This window comes from Canariomyces notabilis (assembly GCF_033297395.1).
Source record: "Canariomyces notabilis strain CBS 508.74 unplaced genomic scaffold N656scaffold_15, whole genome shotgun sequence".
NCBI classification, from domain to species: Eukaryota; Fungi; Ascomycota; class Sordariomycetes; order Sordariales; family Chaetomiaceae; genus Canariomyces; species Canariomyces notabilis.
The window spans coordinates 489168-512541 of NW_027041837.1; the positions used below are offsets into that span (position 1 = coordinate 489168).

Here is a 23374-nt window from a genome sequence, read left to right on the forward strand (position 1 = left end):
CTTTCACTTCTAGCCTTTTAGCATGCATGTTCAGACACAAGAGAAAACGTAATTCCGGCTCTTCCCACACAACCCCGAAAACGCCAAAGCTCGTTGAACCCAAAAGTACGTAGTCAGCCATAAATCATGTCCCCTGCCGCCGATAATAAACCATGTAGGCCGACGCGTTGCGGTCCTGATACATGGTCTCCGTCATGTCGTTGGCGCTGCCGGTGCCAATCTTGACCCTATCCACCACGTCGTCGTTGCACCGGAACCAGTCGGTCGGATCCCGCGACTGCTCGTCCTGGACATAGGCGTAATAGTGCCCGCCGTTGATGCCCGGCCCTTCGTGCACCGTCACGGCGTAGCAGTCGTACTTGATGCGCCCCGAAAAATGCGGGTCCTTGCTAGATGACATATCCGGGTCTGGCTCGGCGCAGTAGCGCGTCAGGTCGAGATCGCGGATGGGAAAGCGCACTTTTGTGTGGATCTTGCCTGTCCTGCTGCTGCCGTTGAACCCGCCGCCGCCCGCGTTATGGAACCTGTTGAGGCAGAAGGCGAGCCGGTCGGGGAAGCGCGCAAACTTTGCTTTTCGCGAGCGGCCCGGCTTGTTGCACGTCTCGCAGACCAGGTCGGGAAAGTGCTCCAAGGTCTGGTGGGTTGCTAGGAGACTGTCGAGGTCCGTCGGGTCGTTGGCCCCCGCGAGGTTGAGGATCCAGATGTCGCAGGGCTGGAAGAGGCGGATCTCCTGCCGGCAGTCGCGGTTGTGGCAGCGCGAGATGAACACCTCTAGGCCGCGGAAATACTTATCCACAATGGAGGCGCTGGCACTAGAATAATCACGCCAGTAGTCCATGGCATTCTGAATGATGCTTCCGTTCTTAGGGGTGTATGGTTTTTCTTCCTTGGGAGGCTTCCTGTCGCGGCGGGTGTTTGTTTCGTCATGTATATTGTCCATGATGAACGAGTAGAATTCTTGGGCGTCTTGTTGGCAGGTGCCTCCGAATATCTCGGACTCGGGTTTCGGTCTGCCGTCAGCCGCCTTGGAATGTATATAATGAATATAATCCTGCGGGCCGTTAGCAACGAGATATATCTCTTTTCACGGTCTGCGAGGGGGCCAACATACCATAAACGTCTTGGCCTTCAGCGACGGAAAAGCCCCTTGGTTCAGCCAATGGAACAGGTTGGCCAAACTCTTAACCAGCAATTGAGGGTTATCGAGTTGTTCTCCCGGTTTCCTGGGCACCTTGTACGTCTTTTTCCACTCGCCAGACCAGATCTCACGCGAAAACCCCGGTGTAGCGAACATTGCTTGCAGGGAACTATTGGCGAAGCAAAAGACCCCCGGGTTTTGAAGCCCGGTGCGGCACTTTCGTACCTGTTCCACGGTGGCTTTGGCTGCTGATGCTTTCTTTGCCAACGCGACCGAGCTGTCCTCGGCCTCAGCCAATCCACTATAGCTTCTACGTGGGACTGCTGGTGGTGGGCGCGCCGGTGGCGGAGGTAGAGACGTGTATAGATTTTCTTCGTGCGAGAGGCGATATTGAAAAGGGCTTTGTGGTCTGCTCGTTGGAGAGCTGACTGGGGAGACCATGGATTCCTTATGCTCCGAAATCGAGGGAAAACGGCGCAGAAAATCCTCTGTTGTCCGGACGGGCGAGATCGCGCTCGCGTCTGCAAAGGTGTCTTCCCACCGCTTTGCCTCTTCGGCATCCTGAATAGGTCGTGTTATGTACTTCTGCCGAGTATTCAAGAATGAGCGCGTCATGGGAGTTGCCGAAGATTTTTTGACAGCAAGGGTCGAAGATGACTGGAGACTTGCATTGCCGACTAGACTGGTATACGCATCCAACCCCCCCTGAAGCAGCTTTGGGCCAGGCCTTTGCCCCAACATGTCAGCGAAGTCGTAATGGCTGAGGGCATTGAAGAGGCCAGAAACAGCCTTGGCTTGTCGGGTCTGGGGATTTCGAACGATTCGCTCGGAATCCTGATCGTAGAAAACAATGAGATCAAACTCATGCCGCTTCTCATACAGCAGCTGTTCTGTTGCTGGCGAGAGGATCAGACTGTCTGCAATCTGATTCGCCGAGATGTGCGGCCTTTCAAGGATCTCGGGCTCGATGCAGATGGTGGCCTGGGACATGATGTGGCCATCGTCGAATTCCTCCCGGCCTCTTATGTCAATAAGCAAAATCGATATATCCTTAGTACCCGCTCGCATGAACCGAAGGAGATCTTCGACAGATATAGTATCGCCGTCAGGGACCGAGAGCTTTGTTCGTTTGGCAGGGACGTTTGTCAGTCCATTGGGCTGGCCAGGCGAGGTAGGGCCATTAATAGAAGCCTTTGGATTTCTAGAATTCAAAGATGGCGTTGAGTTTGTCCTGGTGAACATGGCGCGCGGGGCGCTCGATGGAAGCTCAGCGGCTTCGCTCGAGACTGTTCCCCTCGGTGGATTATATATTGCTGCTGGGAGTCTGGGCATTTCGGAAAGCGCTCCGTTGGTGGAAAAGCTTGAAAGCGGCGCCTCCGGGGGCTTCTCGGTCCCTAGAGGCTTGGGAGATCTAACTTGTATTGTTGAAGCGCGCGGATCTTCTTGGGTTTTGGCCGTGGTTACCCGAAGATTAGCGAAGCGCTGAACGAGGTCCTGCGCCTTAGTAGACGAGATGGTTGCGGCACCTGGCTGCAGGGCATTCCCATGAAGATTCTGGGGTTTTGGGTGCACCACGGGCTTTGTCCTAGATGGAGACGGAGATGGACGAACCGGGGCCTCGCCATCCTCGGCCACACAAAGGCCGCTTAGTCTGCCCAGGTCTTCTCGTAACCTCCCAACCTCTTGCCCATTCGCGTTTCCGGACACAGTTCCCGCTGATGCTGGCCGACGGACAATGGGTTGGACGCCGGTTCTGGCATTGTCCGCCTTGATTTCTTGTTTGATAGCATCGAAATCGCTGTGTAGGGCGTCGACTTGCCGCAACAGACGCTGGTAGCGATCGTACTGCGCCTTGTTGTCCCTCTGCAACGACGGCCAGCCCATGTTCCTCTGGATGAGGCGGAGGAGAATGATACTGGCTCTCAGGTAGTCTTGCAATGCAAAATCGGGCCTGCCGAAGTTCTTTGAGGATTCGGCCTGGCGCAAATACATCTCGGCCGTCTGAATGATCTTCTCAATGGGCGCCTGCTCGTCGATGTCGATGGAGACGGAGATGATGTCGTCGATGTGTGGCAGCGGCCGCTTCGGTACCTTGGAGCCATCACGTCGTCCACCCAGCGCCCCTGACTGGGCGACCGCCCCATGGTCGAGCACTGTGGTCGAGCCCGCCATTGCGGGGGTCGGCGAGGTTATTATCCTTGTTTATGATTTCGACGCAAAGAGTCGATTCTGTGCAACGTGCAGTTCGGCGGAGTTGTATGACTGGCGGCGAATTTAAATGTCTGGGCTAGAGGGCAATCATTGCTTAGAATCCGATTTTCGATCGATCGGAATGCCAACCTTCAGCGGGCTGTTTAGAGGCGGAATCGGGCTCGGTACGGAGCCGGCGATGACCGCGGACAGGGCGGCAGCATGAGTGGCGGCTTTGTGTCTATTCACCAGCAAACAGATCGGGGTGGTGCGTTGCAGGTGCAAAGAGTGGTTTGTCAGTCTAGAATGTGGTGCATCCTTTGTCTGGAAAGATTACGCATGGAATATCATCCCTCCATGAGACGTGGTAGATCCCTCTGACATGTGGGGTCAAGGGTTCAAAAAGACAAGAGTTGTGACGAATGTGGTCGGGCGGCGTCAAGAGCCTTGGTGGTAGGCCTTGGCAGTGGCTAGAGATAGCGCACGGCGCTATTCGTTAGGGGCACCATCGAGCAACAACCTATAAGACTTCGTCGCTCAGGAAATCCTGGAATCAGAAAAACATACAAGACATATATATATTCGCAAGAAAAGGAGGCAAAGAGAAGGAGGAGGATAACCGCTTGGTATAGCCCATTGCAAGCAAGCTACCTGACATCCATGGAGGCCGTCTACCTAGCAGAGCAGCAGCCTCGCTACCTACTAATAACTGTCAGCCTGGCGTCGTGCACGGCTAGCTAAGGTGTTGTTACTGTACTGTACTGTACACAGTAAGCTGTGGCCATCTGGCAAGGGTAACGTACTCCACTGGTCCGCTTGGCAAACTTCCGGGAGCCAAGCTCCTGGTCCCTCACAAGGCCCAGCCGGCCCCTACGTAACCAACCGCAGGCAGCGGCATCACTCACTCATCTTTGCTGCATCGCAAACTTCCGTCCTATGACTGGCCAACGCGCACACACTTTTCCGTGTTTACTGCCGGCTGAAGATTATTTGCATCACTCTGCTCTCATCGAGTTGCAATCCTGCCAGAGAGCTGGCAAGCTGGCCGCGCATCGTTTGCAACCCTTCTCTGCCTCCCCCTCCAGGCTCGAGACACACTCCTCCAACAACCGGTGAACCGCGCAATCACAGTTTCCCATATCCGCCGCCAAGATGATGGCATGGTGGTCCTCTGGGGCCAACAGCGCCCTGGATGAGCAAATAGAGAAGGCCACGAGTTCCAGCCTGTACGATGCGTCGATTCCCCGCCACCGTGGTGCGAGAGGCTGACTCTGTTCCCGTCTGCAGTGAAGATATTGCTCTCAACCTCGAGATCTCCGACATCATCAGATCCAAGACAGTGCAACCCAAGGAAGCGATGCGGTCGCTCAAAAAGCGCATCAACAACAAGAACCCGAACACGCAACTCAGTGCGTTGAATGTATGGTCCTCCTGCTCAGTACCTCCAAAGACGTGACGGAACCCCATTTATCAAGCCCCGCTGACTACCGATTTTGCAGCTCACGGACACCTGTGTCAAGAATGGTGGATCTCATTTCCTCGCCGAAATCGCATCCCGCGAGTTTATGGAGAGCCTGGTGTCGCTGCTGAGGGCGGTCGGACCTGCTTCGGTTAACGCAGAGGTCCGCTCCAAGATCCTTGAGCTCATCCAGTCTTGGGCGACAGCAACCGAGGGGCGTTATGAGCTCGCCTACATTGGGGAGGTATATAGGACTCTGCAGCGGGAGGGCTTTCAATTCCCTCCCCGCGTCAGCGTCGCCAGCAGCATGATAGACAGCAGCGCTGTAAGTGGTTACCGTCTGGATCCTAGCCAAGTATGCTGACGCTCCTTCAGCCGCCCGAATGGGTCGACTCGGACGTCTGTATGAGGTGCCGGACGCCCTTCACCTTTACCAACAGAAAACATCATTGCCGCAACTGCGGAAACTGTTTCGACCAACAGTGCTCGAGCAAAACGTTACCTCTACCTCATCTCGGCATCCACCAGGCAGTCCGGGTAGACGACGGGTGCTATGCAAAACTCACAGACAAGTCTTCTAGGGGCGGGGGCATAGGACACGAGCGCTCCCCCACGCATATGTCGTTTCCCGGCAAGCACCGGACCTCTTCGATGCAACCACGAAGTGCTCGGGTGGATGATGGGTTCGACGAAGATCTGAAGAAGGCACTGGCCATGAGCCTCGAGGAAGTCAAGAGCCACTCGCGGCAATATGCTGCCCCGAAAGTGAACGTGGAGCCTGCCAGTCAACCGAAGGTGAACGGGCACGCCACGGCATCGAAAGTCGCAGAAGACGAAGATGAGGATCTGAAGGCTGCCATTGCAGCATCCTTGGCTGATATGGAGGAGCAAAAGAAGAAGCACGCGGCTGCGCTGAAGGAGCAAGCCTCCAACGCTGCAGCTCCTGCGGCGACTGCATCCTTCTCACTCCCGAAAAACGACTATGAACTCACTCCTGTCGAGGCCGAGAACATCAACCTTTTTGCTACTCTAGTCGATCGCCTCCAGACGCAGCCTCCAGGAACAATCCTCCGAGAACCACAGATTCAGGAGCTGTACGACAGCATTGGTGCTTTGCGGCCCAAGCTTGCTCGGACGTATGGGGAAACCATGAGCAAACACGGTAAGCTCACCGGCAGCCCAGTTGAAATGCCAGCTCTAACCCATGTCAGATACCCTCCTCGACCTTCACGCAAAGCTCTCGACGGTTGTACGGTATTACGACCGCATGCTCGAGGAACGTCTATCGAAGGCATACAACCAACACAGCATTGGGGGATACACCCTTCCCCCGGCCCGGCAGCCCTCTGGGCCGTATCCTTCACTCCAACCCAACGTGCCCAGTGTACCCAGCGCTGCCGGGCCAGCAGAGAGCTTCTACACTGGCGAACAACACCAGGACTATGGCCGGCAACTGGGTCATCCATCGTACCCACAGCCAACGCCCCAACCGCAATATCCGTCCTACGACAAGAGGGCCTCGGTTGTTGGGGCATCCAACAGCCAGTACCCTCCACAACAGATGCCGCAGAGAACAGGAAGCTGGAGTGCAGGGCCACCAAGCCAGACACCGCAGTACAACCAGCAACCAAGTTACCCTCCTAACGAGGCGCCTCAAGGACAACAAACGCCCACGCCAGCGCAGCTATCTGCTCAGACCGCTGGCGATTCTGTCGGTACTACTCCCACAGCGGATCCGAGCGCGTCCTTCTACTTCAACTCGCAGCACCAGCAGCAGACTCAGAAGCCACCTATTTCCCCGCCCGACCCTGCTATGTCACCATATCCCAACCTCAATCAACCTCTCCCTTCATACCAACCCTCACTCCCTCAAACGCCCGCGTCAGTGCCTGCTCAACCATCTCAGCCGCAACAGCCATATTGGCAGCACCCGGCTGCTCAGCAGACTGCCCTTCCGCCCGTCTGGCAGGCACCTCCGAGCACTGCATACCCGAGCTACAACCAAGAAGCGTTCCCGTCGGCGCCGCAGCATACCCCGGCTCAGCCGGTGTTGGAGGAAAGCTTGATTGATCTGTAGGCTCCCTGGGTTACGGTTCGAACCGAACTGGGACAGCCATGGCTTGGCGGGGAGTATAGGGGTGCGATGTTTTTGTTATCAAAAGGTAGGGTCGGCACGGCGTTTACAGGAGACACAAACATTTGTACATCAGACCATAGTACATAGATGACTGTTATACGTACAGCGGCCCGATGAGGTATGGCATGCGTCAGGCTGGCATTGTGAGGGCAAATTGCAACCGGTATTTGCAGCAGGAATATGACTCACTTTTTAATTGAAGAGCTTCCTTCTCGGTGAAAGTGGTGCTGCAGTTGCGGGATCGGGGCAGCTTTCGTAGCAGCTGACATAATGCAAGCCACCCGGTCCAATGACGGCAAATCGGGATCCCCACGGAGAGAAAGAGGGTCTTGTGATTGGGCGCCAGGTCCGTTCTCTCGGGCGTTTGCAATCCGGCGACGGTCAAAAGCTCCTCCGGACCAGGTCCGGTGGTGGAGAGGAGCCTTTTGCCCAGCAAACATTGTGTGCTGCACAGCCTCGTGACTCACGTCACGAGTTTCTCTGCTGGACCCCTTGAAGAAAGGAAACAGAGATCGAGTGATTTTTTTGTTTTCTGTTTCTTATCCAAGATCCGTTTGGCTACGGTGTCCTCGAGCCAACAACTGCCTCTTCGAAATCATTATTATATCCCCTCGGCTGCCGCCCATCTGGTCACTTACTTCAGCTTTACTCGACAGACGCCGCCGACTTCATTGACTCTTGCCTGACACGTCTAGAGCGCCGTTACGCTGCAAGGCAAAAGTCAGAGAAAACGGGAAAAAAAGTAAAAGAAAAAAAAAAAAAAAAACGTCATGCCCACCTACATCCACCTCGTCCGCCATGCGCAAGGTTTCCACAACCTCAGCCAGGCCAACCACGCCATTCACGACCCGCAGCTCACCGACCTGGGCATTGAGCAGTGCAAGCGGCTGTGCGCGTCGTTCCCCTTCCACGAGCAGATCACGCACCTCGTGGCCTCGCCGATGCGGCGCACGATACGCACCTGCCTGTTATCATTTGCGCCGGTAGCTGCCAGGCCCGGGATGAAGGTGATTCTGCTGCCCGAGGTGCAGGAGGTGTCCAACCTGCCGTGCGACACGGGCTCGCCGCGCGAGGTGCTTGCGGAGGAATTCGGCGACGCCGTCGACCTGTCGCTGCTCAGCAGCGAGAACTGGCCCGACAAGTCCCGCGACACGCCCTTTGCGCCTGTTATGGATAAGTTGGAGGCCCGCGCGCAAAAGGCGAGGAGCTGGCTGAGGGAGTTGGGGGCAAAGTATGAGAGGGAGAATCCGGGCAAGGATGCACATATTGTTGTGGTTACGCACGGCGGGTTTCTGCATCTGCTCACGCAGGATTGGGACGGCATGAACCCGGAGCGCGGCACGGGGTGGAGTAACACCGAGTGGAGGGCGTATCAGTTTAAAGGGGAGGCGGATGAGGAGGCGAGACTTGTGGAGACTCGGGACAGCCGGCGGCAGAGGAGGGGGAGCGAGCAGCCGTTGACTGAGACGGAGCAGATGGAGCTGCGCATGGCCATGGCGAAAGGGTTGGCGGAGGAGTTTGGCGTCGATGGGGATGGTCAGTCAGCGAACTAGTAAGGGCTGGGGAAGTAGGGGGTGGGCTTTGCGTTGCGATTGTTGCTGCATGGCGGTTGATCACGAACAACGGAGACGTCCAGACTTGGAGGCCTTCCGCTGTTCCGAAGATTTGGATCTTAGAGCTGCTCCGTGATACGGGTTGGTTACAATCCTGCTGCAAACTAGGTAGACAGGCTAGAACTTAGACCGCGGTTGCCAACGAGTTCTGCAGATCATCCTGGGGTAGAGAGTAGGATGGGACGACATGAGATGCGAAGTCATCTATGAATTCTTTGCACGTATGCCTCTCACCCCAAGCGCGCGGCAAGCATTCGCGGCTCTATCAGTCCGACAGCGATTGACGTTGATGTTGCCACAGAGAACGATAGCCACGGAAGACCTAGGTAGCTATCGGGATTATGCTCATCTCACAATCAGCCTATACAGCTTGCCGCTGGTGATCTGCCGCACCCGCTTCTGTGAGAGCCAGTCGACTGGAACTTTAGCAGGCCGATAGTCCCCACCTGTGCAGTCAAGAAGCCCGAATCTAACTTGAAGCTCAAAGGTTCCTTTGCAATGACATGTTGGCTTGCGGCTTGGTCAGCCACGTGCTACAATGTCGTGCAGCCGCCACTTGCCATTTGCTATCCGCATCTTCGGGGTTGGCGTTTCTCGTCCTTATCGCACCGACCTGACTGACTCTCCTGGTTAGCGCGATGTTTCAACTTCAGATGGAAGTAACGTATGCAAGGGCCGGATATCAGCCAACCAGCACAGAAAGCTTGCCTTCTGCTGCAGGGGCGGGTAAGCAGGGGCAGGCCTCACAAGAAGGTCTGGGGTTATACAAAAGAATCCCCCGGTTTGCTGAGGATTCCAAGTGCTCGAAAGAAAATTTCTGTCCAAACGGGAAAATCGGACGTTAGGTGGGCCATTCCCCAAAGCCCAAGATCCAATCAGCCAATCCTGGCTGCAACCAGATCTGGAGGCGTCGTGCAGACCCTTGTCCACGGTCCCTGCTCCATCATGCATGTCCCTCATTCCCCCTTATCCACGATTCCTGTCACAGGTTGACCCTTCCCGCTCTTTTCACTTCGTCCCTGGGGTTCCTCCGCGACTCGCTCGAGGCGGCCTCTACAGGCATGTTGTCACCATAGGGACCAGCCGTCCATCCACTCATTTACTGTCTGTACCATACGATTGACCAAACGATCCCATCCTTTGAACGTTGCCCAGAAACCAAAAAGCGCCGCGCAGATCATCCGAGTGCACTGTTGTCAGCCACCGAAATATTGGCGCGATCGCGGCTGCAGAGGCGACGACCCCGCGACACATCCTTTCCTCTTCGGTCGACCTGATACCCAGATACCCCAGAGATTGGAATCCCCAGTCCAGCCGATCAAACCTCGGACACGCCCGGCTCACGCTCTCTACACTACCTTACACTACAGTACTTACACATTCATTTGCAAGCCCGCGCGCTTACCTCCAGGCTATTGCCAGTCCTCCTCCCCCATCCCAAGGCATTGGGAACCCGACTCCATCGCGATTCGGTAGCGCGGGCCCCAGAAGACTCGGACAGCGGGCTCCCTGTCGCTCTAGTCGTTACTTGTACTCCAACCTTGGGGTCCCCAACGAGTTGAACGATGCGGTAGCAACAAGGACACCGCTGTTCAGGCCTCTGGTGGCCTTGGATCTATTCCATCCGACCCACTTCTGACGTTTCCCTCTTTCAACTCCCCTCTTCTCGACTGCGTCATTGCCGTCGTGCTCAGTCCTTAGCCGACGACCTAGTCTCAGTCGGTCTTCTTCGCGGGCGAGGAACGGCTTGTTGCAGACGGTTGGCCGCGACGTCATCAAGTTCATTCGATCATTTCCTTAAGATACCCAAACGACAGACACGTTGGCGTGCGTTGACGGCCTGACGGTCCTCCAATTCTTCGACGGCATCGACCATCGCATCTTTCTTCGATCCGGCTATCCGTTCTTGCTCCGCGCCTGGTTTGCGCCGTCAACAATATGGGCTTCCTCAGCCACCGCCGGCGTTTTGTTGATGTCCAGCCAGAGCAGAAATGGGACTTTATTGTGAGCAGTTACAGGGGAAGGGAACCCTAATACCCGTCTCGACTGCTGACTGTGCCCCTAGAGTCTCAATGACTTCAAGTCAACCTCATGTTTTAGTCCCTTCGCTTACGGCTATCTCTGGGTTACCCTCATCATTTCAGTGGCAGTCTATGGAGTGGACACCTTCACGGCCTACCAGCTGTTGGCTTTCAACAAGTGGTCATCCCAAATCGAACCCGCACAGATGATTCCGTTCGACGTTTCGAAATGGGTCTTTACCATCTGCATCATACTGTCCTTTGTCAACCTTGGCTTTGAGTATTTTCGCGCTGTGAGCATTATGCGGCGAGGTAGCGTCGCCGAATCATTTCTGGACAGTTTGGCAGCACGTTTGGAGTGTATTCGTATGGGCAAAGGCCGAGGATGGAAGCGTTTCCTGGTCTTTTCCGAGCTGGCAAAGAGTAAGAAAGGGTCCGAGTATATCGCCCTCTTTACTTTTTTCAGCTTCCAATGTAAGTTTTCCATCCCAGGGTCATGGCCAGCCCGCTGACCAGACCGCCAGCTTGGATTCGGGTCCTGCTCTGCTCCGGACCGCGCCAAGTCATCAACGGCCTGACGCTTTATTCCGTCTACATGGCCAGCCTTCAAATACAGGGGAAGGACTTTGAAAGCTCACTCAGCAACTTTTTCGATAAGATTCGAGCACTTGCGAGTGAAGAGCCGCGACAAGCTGTCATCCTGTCCGGCATGCTGTTCACTTGCATCATCTGGATCTTCTCGTTCCTCTCCTTGCTTCTGGCAGCCCTGTTTTTCGTTCTGTATTTATGGGGTAAAATTCCTCGCGAGGACGGCGGTCTGACGGGCTTCTGTGAGCGCAAAGTCAACAAGCGCCTCAAACAGATTGTCTCCGTCAAAATCAACAAGGCGATTGCCGAGGAGGAGCGAAAGAGAAACAAAGCCGGATGGAAAGCAGGCAGAAACGGTGAAGGGAAACCTATGGCGCTGCAGCCATCGCTCCCTGTGCTGAGCGATGACAGTCTGCCGGAGATGCCATCCTTACAGAGGGCCGACACTTTTGCATCCCTGTCAGAAAAGCCATTCCGTCCGGATAGCCCTGGAAGTTTCGAGATGAACTCCCTTGGACAGAAGCCAGTGCGTTCAGCAACAATGGCGACATCAAGAAGTGGGTATTCGTCCAAGTCGTCTCTGGTTAACAACGCAGCGGAACCGGGAATGAATCGTTCCGAGTCCCCTATTCCCACATTGCCGCCAGTCGATCTGGAAGGGTACTCTCCTCTTCGCACCGCCACTGGAGCATCCACAGGCAGCTCCAGGTCCGGCCCGGGGCTGCAGCGGATGGGTTCGAACGGCCCGGCTCTAGGTGCAGGCTACACGGCTAGTCCTGCCACATATTCGTCCGAGACAATGCCCAGTTTCCCGCCGCCTATACGGTCGCCGGTCAATGCTCCCAACGGTTACAGAGGACCCGGACCGAACCAACCGAGGGACAGGTGGGCGGGTTCCGGCGATAACAGGTCGCCCTTCGACGACCATTCAAGCGGTCGCGGCAGCCCCGCTCCGTCGACGATTTCGTACCGAAGCAATCCAATGTCACCACGCGGCATGGGGCCGAATGGATACCCGATACGCAGCGCGACCAACCCAGTGCCTCCGCGAGGCCCGCCTCAATTCCCTCCGCCGAGAAATATGACGGCACCTATGCAGCCTTACCATCATCCGACCGGAAGCAATGGATCCCAGAGGAGTATGCCCGGTGCGCCTGGGCCGTATGATCAGCCGAATCATGGTAACAGTTCACTGAGAAACGTCGTGCCTAATGGCAACTATTATCCTCAGGGGCAAAATGGCGGGGACTACACGAGTCGGCAAAATCCGATGACGGCCAACTACCCGAGAGGGCCGCCCCAACGGTTTGGAGGCAGCAATGGATGGAACCAAGACCTGGAAAGGGGTGGCGGGCCTCGGTATTAATTCTTTTCATAAGCTGTATATTCACTAGCGCGCACGGCGTGGTGGTATTTTTGGATATTCTGATGATCCCGGGATGTCATTTAGAGGTTTCACTGTCAGGGCGGAAACCTATCCGGGCTATTATCTACTTGTACATATTTGTATACGTATGAAGATGGATTGATGACCTGGCTTATGAGGCCACTCGATGATGAATATACTTCACTTCATGTCTTGCTCGAGCGTCTGTTACAGACAAATGTCGTGTCTCTATTTCGCCAACCCGGTCCTTTTTCAGTATCACGCTCACCAGTCGTTGTCCATCTTCTCAGCTGCCCGGACGTACTCTGACCCGGGAGACGGGACGGTGGCAGGGGGAGAGGAAGGGAGGAAGGGATGAAGAAAGAGGAAGGGAGGAAGGAGAAAGTGCTGGATAACACTGGAGAAAACACACCCACACCCAGAGTATATGTATGGCCTCTGCAGTTGTCCAACCGGGGTCTCCTCATGGCAGCCTCAAAGTCGTAGCAAGCGGTCACGAGCTGACAGTTTGAGCCCGAGGCCGGGCTGGAAACGCATGAAGTGAGCATAAATGCCCAGCAATCAGTCAACCCATCATCTGTCGTCAGCCTTGATATATCCCATGACATGTACTCCGTATTACGAACCTTATCGGCCTATGGCAAAGTGGTTGGGGTATAGTGACTTCGACCAAAACGACCTTGAACGGTTTGACCACGTCATTGATAGTCACATGGACCCCAGTCTGACTGAAGAGGCCGATGATCGTGAACTCCAACATGGACACGAGCAGGTACTTGTCAGATAGACTTCCGGACGATACTCCGATCCGCGGATGAAGAGACGATGCGCGAGACTTGAACGTGTGTCTATTTCTTACTCGGCACGTGCATGGGCATCCATCGCAATCGCGATCGTGTTCTAAGAGCCTGTCTACGGGGTTCAGCATGATGAAGGACATGAAGATAAGCCCCAGCCACTCGATCAAGACCATTGACGCCACCTTCACTGAGCACAAGCTCGAGGACGAGATCAGCGACCAACTACTACCGGTCCTTTGTATTATACACGCAGTAGGAGAAACGTCCATTTATCATCTTCGCCTCTGAGGTATATATGTAGTAGAATCAACACAGAAAACGACCAGGCCACCCTCTAACCCATCTTGTGCTCTAATCTCTCTTGCTGCCCCAGCACAGCAAATCTTCTCTCTCTCTATATATATACCTCTAGACCCAGCCTCCTCGTGTCTATACACCAGATTGAGGTACAGTACAATATGCGTTTCGCACAGCAAGAAAAATCAGCAAAGAAATTTGCCGGTCACGGCTGTCGCTCAACATGTATAAATATTCCGCAAAATACCCTCCCGAACCGCTCGCCTCAAAATAGGCGGTCACCTCCCAAACCGCCACCACTTCTTCTTCTTCTCCTTGTTCTCGTAACCTTCCTCCTTAATATTATGCTGCCCGACAACAGTGAGGAAGACCTGGTCCAGCGTGGTGGGACTGACGCTGAAATGCTCGACCCCGAGCGCGGCTCTATTCTCCTCAAGGAGCACCACCAACCTGCCGATCGCCGAGGAGGACGAGGGCGGCGGCGATCCTTTCCCGCCTCCAACCCCGGCCAAGCTGGACGTCGTGGTAATCTCATCTTCATCCTCATCCTCAATTTGCTTCTGACCCTCACCACCACCACCCAGGACCAGACTGGCCGGGATGCTGAAGCGCAGCTGGCCGTGGTACGTCTTCTCCTCGACGTCAGCCGATCCGCCAAACACCCTACGGACCCATTCCACCACGCGTTGCACGTCCTGCTCGCTCGTCCGAGGAGCGCCCCTACAGACGAGGTGGACATAGAGGCGGTCGCCGAACCTCCGACGGAGCTGGTCGACGCTGCCCATAGCGAGCATGCGCTTGGCGAGGATGCCGGCTCTGCCGGCCAGGGCGTCGGCCTCCTCCATGCTGTGCGTCGTGAGGAGGATGCTCCGGCCCGGCGCGGTGGTGGCGAGGGTGCGCCACATGCGGCGTTTCCCGGCGGCATCGAGACCCGAAGAAGGCTCATCGAGCAGAACCACGGACGGGTTGCCCATCAGCGCAATGCCCAGTGACAACTTGCGCTTGTTCCCCCCGGAAAGTGCGTGGGCATAGCGGGAACGGAAACTGCTCAGCCCTACCCCTACAAGGACTTCGTCAACGTTGTGTTTCACGTCCGAGACACCACGTGCTCGCGCGTAGAAGGCTAAATGCTCTTCGACCGTCATTTGATCCAGGGCGTCGAATTGCGGGCAAACGCCGAGATGCGAGCGCGCGGCGGCCAAATGCCGGGCAACCGAAACGTCCTCTACGAAAACGTCGCCGCCGGAGGGCTTCAGGTCCCCGCGGATCACGCTGATGGTCGTGGACTTGCCCGCGCCGTTGGGGCCCAGCAGGGCGAAAACCTCGCCGTGCCGGATGCCGAAGGTGACATTGTCGACCGCCGTGTTGGAGCCGAAGGATTTGATCAAGTTTACGACGCGCAGGCCGTCTGCCGAGTTCGGAGAGCGCCCGTCACGGGCCCCGCTGGCCGAGCTTTTGACCCGGACGAGCTCGTTGGCGACTTCTTCATCTCCTTGTTCCTCTTCGGCCGAAGCGGGATCACCAGGGTGTTTCGCGGGAGAGGAGCGAGTGAAAATGCGACCGAGTGAGAAGCCTGCACTCCCGCCGTCGACCCAGACCAAAACGAGAAAGTAGACAATGATCTGTATGATGAGATATAGGATTGGGCCACCGTACCGGACCAATGCGCTTGGGTCCGACCCGAGCTGGTCGCCGTCACACGAGGTCGCGAAGAGATTCAGAGCGACAAAAAGAGCGCGGGCGGCGGGGACTATGGGGGCCAGCGCGGACATGACAAAGGTAATGATCAGAAGAATACGATCGATGCTAGGGACAGGAGCATAGGCGAGGACGCAAATGAAGGCGATTATATAGAGAAGCAGGATGATGACTTGACCGGCCGCCGTAAACGCGTACGCTGACAGCTGATTGGCGCTGAAAAGGGAGACGTTGTAGGCAAGAACTGTCGAGGCAATCCCATATAAGATGAAGATCAAGAAGAGGTAGCTGACGTGGTACCATAGGTCAGGCGCCAGCCCAGCAAGGAGACCGACGGATATCGCGGCCCCTGCTAGCACAATGGCAAAATCGAAGAGTGTGTAGGCCAGCCATAGCGGTACCGGACGGACGCCCGTTACATATTGCAGGCTCCTGACATTGTGTCTTCTTTCCAGATTCGGGTACAGCGCGAAGAAGGCGGGGTAGGCAACTAGGGAAAGGCTGACATAAACAAGCAACTGAAGCGAGTTGCCGGTGCCAGGGGTGAATGGCCTGTCAAGGACGCCGTAGGTAGAGAAGAGGGTCGTGTTGGTAAGAAGCATATCCATGACCCACTGGCCAAAATAAGCGTTGAACATTTCAGCGCCGTTGCCTCTGTAGACGAGCGTGGGGCGAGATCCGTCATCGCCGAGCCAAATACCAGCGGGGGTAATATTCTTGCGGTACTGCACGATGGAGTTGGAAAACTCTTCAAAAGAATTGACAATCGTCAGATTCCGGAGCAGGTCGGCCGCGGTGCTGGCGGCCCCAGAAGAGGCGCCATCAGCTGGGTTGACGCTCCCGCTGCCGGTGTTCACGGAATTGAGGTAGATGGGTGCAAACAAGCGAGCCAGCGTCGTTTGAGACAACTTGTTCGAGGGGCCGCCGACGACGAAAAACTTGAGGTCTTCGAAAATGTTGCCGGCTGCCTCGAGCGAAGAGGTCTCGGTTGGGCTGCACCCAGCCAGCTGCTGGTCTTTGACAAACAATGTGACTAAACCAGCTGCGACAACTGGAAGTACGAAAGCGGCGACAGAAGGGAACCAGTTACTTTTGAAGATAACGCACCGCTTCCTGAAGAGCACCCAGCAAAGCTCAAAGAAGCCCACATGCCGCCCAGAGAGAAGTTTGAGGCCGCCCTTCTCAGTTCCTTTGGCGCCGGGAACGTTGGTGGCCGATTTCTCCTCTTCGGTTGAGCTGAGAACACCATGCTGGTCAACTTCAGCGCCATCATCGTCCTTGATCTCCTCGGCGAGCTGCAAAAACACATCCTCAATGGTGGGCCCAGAGAACCGATAGTCCGTGATGCCAGCGGCCTCAAGCTCCTTGATCATCATTGCTGCCAGGCTTGACGTAGAAGCAATGTACGCAGCCTCTTCTTGGGTAGCCTTCTTAGTAACGCCGGCAATCTCGGGAAGAAAAGGGATCATCTTGACATTGTTGACGTGGATCCTGTAACCACCGCCTAGCCGGTTTTTGAGCTCGACAGAGGTACCCTTGGCACGAAGACTGCCCTTGGAGAGGACTGCGATGTAATCGGCCAAAGCATCCGCCTCGTCGAGGAAGTGGGTTGTCAGGATGATGGTGCGCCGCCCACGCTCGGCCAGCAGAATATCCCAGATCTTTCTCCGGCTCAGGGGGTCGATACCTGAAGAGACCTCGTCACAGCAGCAGACCTGGCTGCCACCTGTCAGCATCATACCTAGCTGCAGCTTCCGCTTCTGGCCGCCCGAGAGTGTGCCAGACTTGGCCTTGATCTTCTTCTCGAGATCGACAGACAAGACAAGCTGGTGGATCTCATCCTTGGTGGCGTGGTTGCCAGGCGACTTGAGCCTGTTGAAGATGCGAATGTGCTCTTCAACCGTCAGCTCGTCCCAAAGCACGTTCTTCTGCGGTGCTATGCCAAGACCTCCCGTGCCGTCTATCGTAATTTTGCCGCTCGTAGCTGTGTTGATCCCTGCGATTGTGTCAAGAGTTGTACTTTTCCCGCTGCCGTTGGCGCCCAGCAGGGCGAGGATCTGGCCACGGCTAGCAGACAGGGTGAGGTTGTTGACGGCTACCACAGTTGTTGGCTTCGAGATGAATGAAAACATGCGGCGGACAATGCCGGGTTTGTAGATCTTTGTAAAAGAGTCCAGCTGGACGGCGCAGTCAGGATCGAGATGCTCCCCTCGCTTCTCACCAACAACAATGTGGCGGCCACCGGAAGTCGAACCGTGCAGCCACCTCTCAACCAGGGCTCCGAGGATCGGGTAAACGAGTATCTGGCCGGCGAGAAACACGAAGAAAACGACGCCAGGAACATTCCACGGACTGTTGGGTGGCTCCGCCACAAGGTCAGTAGGCCACTGCTCCCTCTCCCAGCGAGAAAGCAGTGTCATGAAATATGTAAAGTTGCAAGGCGTGAATAGAAGGCTCAGAACGATGACTGTTCCAGTGTTGGGCGAATTGACCGACTGAGCGATGACCGCCAAAAGAATGTAGAGAATCGTAATAGAAACGCCGCTAAGTTGGGATCTCCTGAAGAAAGCGGCGCCTAGGATCGTCATGGAGCCAAGGGCCAATCCGGCAAGTATGAAGTAGAGCAAGACGACCGCAACGTTCGTCTTGGCATAAACGCCTCTCGCTAGGATTATAGAGGAGATGACCCAGCCCGGCAAATACACAATCGAGAACGAAAGGTGGTACGACAAGAGCCGAGCGGCTTGGGGCTGCCAGTGGCCCTTCGTGGCCATCATGGCTTCTATCAGCTGAGACATGCCGGTCTCCCTCTCAGTTGCAATGAAGCCCGCCATGTGGTAGACAATGCCAATAAGACCGAGGAGGAAGGTGACGGCAAAAACGTTGATCAGGACACTCTGGAAGTTGACACGGATCTGGTCGGCACGCTCCTCACGGGTAAGAGAGGTGAAAGGGTAGTTGTCGATGGCATTGGGAAGGGCCATAGCGCCGTTGGTCCCGTTGTTGGTACGGGATATGGCCTTGATCAGAGCATGCTGTAGAGGTAGCAGGTAGACCTGCGAATCATTGTCGTCGCGATCGACATTGATGCGCCCGGCACCAAGCGAGGGATCGACTCGAATGGTGTAGTTCCAGAAACCACCACCCCCCTCGCTTGGGGAGCCACTGAAGACGACGGCAGCAAAGCAAGGAGTAACACCTCGAAGACTTGCCTGGCAGACATAGGCCAGATCGCTCTCGGAGGATAAAATGGTTGCGTTCTTGCCCGAATCCCTCACCGTGGTCACGAGCTCGTCAATGACGCGCCCAATCTCGCCGCCGGTGAAGCCATTGTGCACGAACACGACGTGTTCCCGACCGCTCCCGCTCGAGCTCGCAAGGGCTTCCGGAAGCGAAGGTATGGCGTGCGGAGAGCTAACCCCAAAGACTGCGGCGGGCTGGAACAGATTCCGGGCGAAGGCGAGGAAGGCGATGATGACAATAGGGAGCACCTTCCATAGCAATCAGTACCGTACCTAATTATGATGTAGCTTCCATCACATAGCATGTTGAAGCCATCAATCAATCACTTACAAATGCACGAAACACGGTTGCAAAGCTATGCCGGACAAGCACTATCAGCCAATTCTTCAACGTCAATGTCCATGTCTGCCGGAGGAGCGCCATTTTCCCGTCGGCGTCGGCCCGATCGGCGGCCCCTCCCGCGGAATGTCGATCAGCGGTGCGATGGCGTCGCGGTCGCGCAAGTCACAGTGCGTCAGGGCGTTATAATTAGGCTTTGATGGTTCAGCGATTGGGCGATTAGCGCAATCTGTTGTGCGCTCGGCGGTTTGTGGCTTGTTCGTCTGATGTTCCACAGCCGACAACTGGAAAGGCTGCCTTTTCACATCAAGGTCATCCAATTTCAGATTTTGGGATGGAAACCAGAAACCCGGAATCGAATTGAGGCTTAAAAGACACTCATCTGACGGAGAGGGGAACTCCATTAATGTATATTGAATTCTAAGCGAGGCTCTAGACAGTCGTATTTCGTGAAGGAACTTTGTACTTACGGAGACAGCCTAGCCAACGCTAATTAACCTCCATTCACGTAAGATTTCTTGGCTCCGACCCTCACCCAGTCGGAACCAGCCAAACTCCGCTGGCCCGTTGGAGGTGCCCAATCCAGGTCACCGGGCAATTGAGGCGCAGCGGAAGCCCCTGCTGATGCTGCTGTGACAGAAGGATATGTACTTGGGTCGCTTAAAAATTGTATGGAATTACAGTATGTACTGAACATACATACAGTATTGTAATGCCGGTACTGAACACTAACGGAATGATGTTCTAGCAGTGGCTTCCATCGAATAGACAGGGTCACCACTAACCAGCCCGATATTAGTTACCTCTATACTACTCAATACACTACACAACTTAGCAAGTTTAATCCCAATGCCGGCTATAGCTCTCGGTCTTCATGTAAACTTGGGCAGACATCTCTCGGGAACGCGTAGTTGTGTAACATACGTGTATCGAGTTGCTTGGCAAGGGCGCTTGTCCAAGAAGGATACCTTAGCTACCAGCACCTCCCAACGTTCCAGACTTCTTCCTGTTCATGTACCAAGTTTTACCGTGGCATAGATGCAAGTCGCAGTCCAGAAGCAACACAGTCAGGTCAAGCGTCGTCATATAACTCCTACCCGGTTTTTGCATCGTCATGACGAGTGACGTTATCCATGGATGTCACATTGAAAAGTCACTCTTGAGCCTGCTAGCCAGGACGAGAGTAAATATCATGAACTGCTAACGTTAACCAGAATATGACCCATGGATGCCTTTCTAACATGCGTTATCCTCAAGGGTAGTCTCCTCTATTTGTGCGCTGTAAAAACATTAACCCTCGAGTCCACTTTGTGGTTTTCGCTTTGAGTTGTCACTTACGAATGCCCTCCTCGGGGAGGGGCTGAGCATCGACCAGTTCAGCCGCAAACTTCTCCTTGGTACCTTGCTTCTCCTCCCGCAAGAACGGGAATGGCAACACTTCCCTGATCGAGTAGTTGTTGGTAATGAACTACCAAGGATTGTTAGCATCCGACATCAGCCTCGCAGTTAGCTCAGGAGCATTACCATGGCAAGACGGTCAATCCCAAGACCCCAGCCTCCGGTCGGCGGCACTGTATTACCAGTCAGAATCTACAATGCATATATCATACCGAGCTGGGGAAATGTGGCACTTACAGCCGTACTCGAGCGCATTCAAGAAGCTCTCGTCGATAATTTGACTGGCCAAGGGTCAGAATTGTTCAAGGGACCACTCTTCGGAAAACATACGCCTCATCATCACCCTGGTCCTTCTGACGAGCCTGCTCCTCGAACCTCAGTCTCTGGTCAAAGGGGTTATTCAACTCGGTGTACGCGTTTGCAATCTCCTTCTTGCAAACGAACGCCCTGAGGAACGGTCAGCGAATTGCACACATTCAAACCACGGTATGGCCGGCCTCATAAAGACGTACTCGAATCTCTCGCACAGACCTGTACGCCATTGGTTAGTCACAGAACCCAACGGGGAGAGCAAGGTAAACGAGTGGCATACCCTTCTTAGACCGATGATACTTGGCGAGAGGACTCATCATTTGCGGGTGCTCAACTGCATTTCAGATCAGTATACGCGGCAAGAAGTAGCCTATTGCCGATGAGACTCACGGATGAAGGTCGGGTTGATGCAGGTAGACTCGATGAACTCGCCCGTGAGCTTATCGATCATGCGGGCATTGGTGAGCGGAGGTGGGCATTCGACGTTCATCTTCTTGCAAAGTCTTTGCAAAAATTGGTTCGTCTCCTCAGTATGAAGCTCCTCGTAAGGCGGGAACTTCTCCCCCGTGGCCTTCTCGAGCTCCGGAATCATCTCGACTCTCCGCCAGGGGGCTTCCCAGTTGACCTCGTATGTCTCGCCGTGCTGAGTCGTGAAAGTGGTCTTGTACGAGCCAGTGAGCTCCTTCACCAGGGAAGAGACCAATTCCTCGGTCAAGGCCATCACGTCGTAGACATCAGCATAAGCCCAGTAGAACTCACACGACGTAAACTCGGGGTTATGTGTCAGGTCGATGCCCTCGTTGCGGAAGTTCTTGCCAAGCTCAAACACCTTGCCAAACTGGCCCACAATCATCTTCTTGAGGAAGAGCTCGGGTGCGACTCTCATGTACATGTCCACGTCCAGGTCGTTATGATGAGTGATAAATGGAAGCTGGTGCGCGCCTTAGTATACACGCACCACTCTGTAATGATAGAAGCGAAGTCGGCAGTTGCGCGGTCTAAAAAGGGGCACTTACAGCGGTGGCACCTCCCGCAATCGCGTGCATCATTGGGGTCTCAACCTCGATGAATCGTCGCTCATGGAAGACTGCACTCCATTAACCATGACGGTCAACTACAGACAGCGCTGAAACACTTACAGTCACGAATAAATCGAACCATCCGGCTCCGTTGCCAAAGAACCTGGCGGCTCCTATCGTTCCAGAGCATGTCAAGGTACCTCATACGCGCCCTACCAGCTAGGTCAGCATGCGCCTAGCATGAGAGCAACCCACAAGTGAGTGCCAAGGACAAGAAACAAACCTCTGTTCGCTATCCGAGAAAGGGAAGCGCACGCTAGGAAGCATGTGCAAGCAAGGGCTCAGCAGGACAATCTCGGTCGCAAAGATGGAGAGCTCTCCCTCCTTGCCCTCGGCGAGCCGATTTTTGGGGTTCGTCCGCCCCGCGTAGCCCACAATGCCGATGACATCGCCGCGGCGGATGTTCTCGTGCTGCTTCTCGAACGGGACTCCACCTTCCTTGACCAATTGGGCCTGGCAGACGACCTGCAGCTGGGTGCCGATGCTCACGGTGTCGGCCGAGGTGCGAATATCTTTAATACATCCCGTGTAAGCCAGCTGAATAGAGTCAAAGTGCAAAGAATAACACATCTGCTGGGGGTTTGCGGCGATTACCGTAAAAGATGAGCTTCGAGCCGCTGGCGCGCTTGTTGTAGATGCGGCCGGCGATCCGGAGCTCCTTGCCCTCGTCTGTCTCGCCCGACTTCAGATGGCCAAACTCCTCGAAGAACTTGGAATCATCGTATGTGACGTGGAACTTGTGCGGGTACGGATTGGTCTCGGGATTCTTTAGCACTGTTTAAACGACCAGGTCAGCAAAGTTGCTTGCAACTGCAACGTCCAACCCTCAAAGGAAGAACCAGGCCAGGTCAAAAAACATACGCTCATTGATATGCCGAGTGCGGATTTCGTAGTACTGGTTCGGGTTGAGGTCCTTCTCCTCCTCGCCGGCGGCATTCTTGGGCTTGTTCGAAGCCTTGGGCGGGGCGGCGGCCGCCTTGGCTGCCTTCTCTGCCTCCTTCTGGCGCTGCTTCTGCCGCTTCTTGAGTTCAGTCTTGGACACGCGCTCGCCGGTGACCTCGTCGAGGTGGAGGTTGGCAACCTCGTCCGTAGGAGGTGCTGGAGCAGTGGAGTCAGCCATGATGACAGTGTTCGTTCAGGACCTTCAATCGGAAGCAGCAGACGCCAGGGTCCAATGCAGTCGCTGGCCTGTTTTGTCGTGTGCTGCGATTGTTAGGTTGCTGTTTCTTGCCTGGCGGAACCCAATTCCGAAAATCTTAAAGAACCCCACGGCGGGGTATTTTTTCATCGCGTTGCAAATTGGCGGGGTTGACTCAGAGTGCCGGTGAGTCAAGAACAACCCCATCATTTGCTGTGGATGCCCTCAAAGCTACAACCCTAACCCTTTACACATCAGCAAGCCCCTGAGAATGTCAACAACTCTACCTCCGTATCCAAGTGCGGTGAACATAAAGTCAACGTACTCCCAAGAAGTACTATAATGTAGGAAGTGTTTGTTTTTGTATTAGAAACACTCAACTGTGTAAGGCAATCAGTAACACCAACAGCATGCCCCTATCTATGACAGAGATTCAGTGCCCGATCTGAATCTATCCGTTTATTAGACAATACAATTATCCCAAACCAATGCCTGGTTTGCTGTGTATGTGCGCCCTTCCCAATATGTAATCCTCTT

At 55.0% G+C, this 23374-nt stretch overlaps 6 protein-coding genes across 6 annotated transcripts; 3 read left to right on the forward strand and 3 right to left on the reverse strand.

Annotated features, from left to right (window-relative positions):
• Nucleotides 1-124: 124 nt before the first annotated feature.
• N656DRAFT_712138 (cysteine proteinase) lies at nt 125-3310 on the reverse strand (the record flags this gene model as incomplete). Its single annotated transcript, XM_064811790.1, has 2 exons — nt 125-1051; nt 1112-3310. 2 exons carry the CDS (start codon nt 3308-3310, stop codon nt 125-127), a joined length of 3126 nt encoding a protein of 1041 aa, XP_064668995.1.
• Nucleotides 3311-4187: 877 nt separating this feature from the next.
• Nucleotides 4188-7220, forward strand: N656DRAFT_780713 (ubiquitin binding protein). The gene is made up of 5 exons (XM_064815434.1): nt 4188-4554; nt 4616-4748; nt 4828-5112; nt 5163-5949; nt 5999-7220. The coding sequence occupies exons 1-5, from the start codon at nt 4481-4483 to the stop codon at nt 6862-6864; spliced, it is 2145 nt and encodes a 714-aa protein (XP_064668996.1). The 5' UTR covers nt 4188-4480; the 3' UTR covers nt 6865-7220.
• A 60-nt stretch (nt 7221-7280) lies between these two features.
• N656DRAFT_780716 (phosphoglycerate mutase-like protein) lies at nt 7281-8861 on the forward strand. The gene has a single exon (XM_064815435.1). It carries the CDS (start codon nt 7695-7697, stop codon nt 8475-8477), a length of 783 nt encoding a protein of 260 aa, XP_064668997.1. The 5' UTR covers nt 7281-7694; the 3' UTR covers nt 8478-8861.
• Nucleotides 8862-10475: 1614 nt separating this feature from the next.
• Nucleotides 10476-12512, forward strand: N656DRAFT_769492 (uncharacterized protein; the record flags this gene model as incomplete). The annotated part of the gene is made up of 3 exons (XM_064813709.1): nt 10476-10541; nt 10603-11032; nt 11083-12512. 3 exons carry the CDS (start codon nt 10476-10478, stop codon nt 12510-12512), a joined length of 1926 nt encoding a protein of 641 aa, XP_064668998.1.
• A 966-nt stretch (nt 12513-13478) lies between these two features.
• On the reverse strand, nt 13479-19346 carry N656DRAFT_846193 (P-loop containing nucleoside triphosphate hydrolase protein). Its single transcript, XM_064819224.1, has 2 exons — nt 18902-19346; nt 13479-18819 (listed from the first exon to the last, which is right to left on the reverse strand). The coding sequence occupies exons 1-2, from the start codon at nt 18992-18994 to the stop codon at nt 13909-13911; spliced, it is 5004 nt and encodes a 1667-aa protein (XP_064668999.1). The 5' UTR covers nt 18995-19346; the 3' UTR covers nt 13479-13908.
• A 389-nt stretch (nt 19347-19735) lies between these two features.
• On the reverse strand, nt 19736-22999 carry N656DRAFT_780719 (lysyl-tRNA synthetase). The gene is made up of 13 exons (XM_064815436.1): nt 22561-22999; nt 22294-22473; nt 21923-22211; nt 21760-21851; nt 21637-21707; nt 21011-21551; nt 20901-20954; nt 20821-20839; nt 20639-20755; nt 20546-20589; nt 20435-20481; nt 20249-20378; nt 19736-20189 (listed from the first exon to the last, which is right to left on the reverse strand). The coding sequence occupies exons 1-13, from the start codon at nt 22817-22819 to the stop codon at nt 20179-20181; spliced, it is 1854 nt and encodes a 617-aa protein (XP_064669000.1). The 5' UTR covers nt 22820-22999; the 3' UTR covers nt 19736-20178.
• Between the last annotated feature and the right edge of the window lie 375 nt (nt 23000-23374).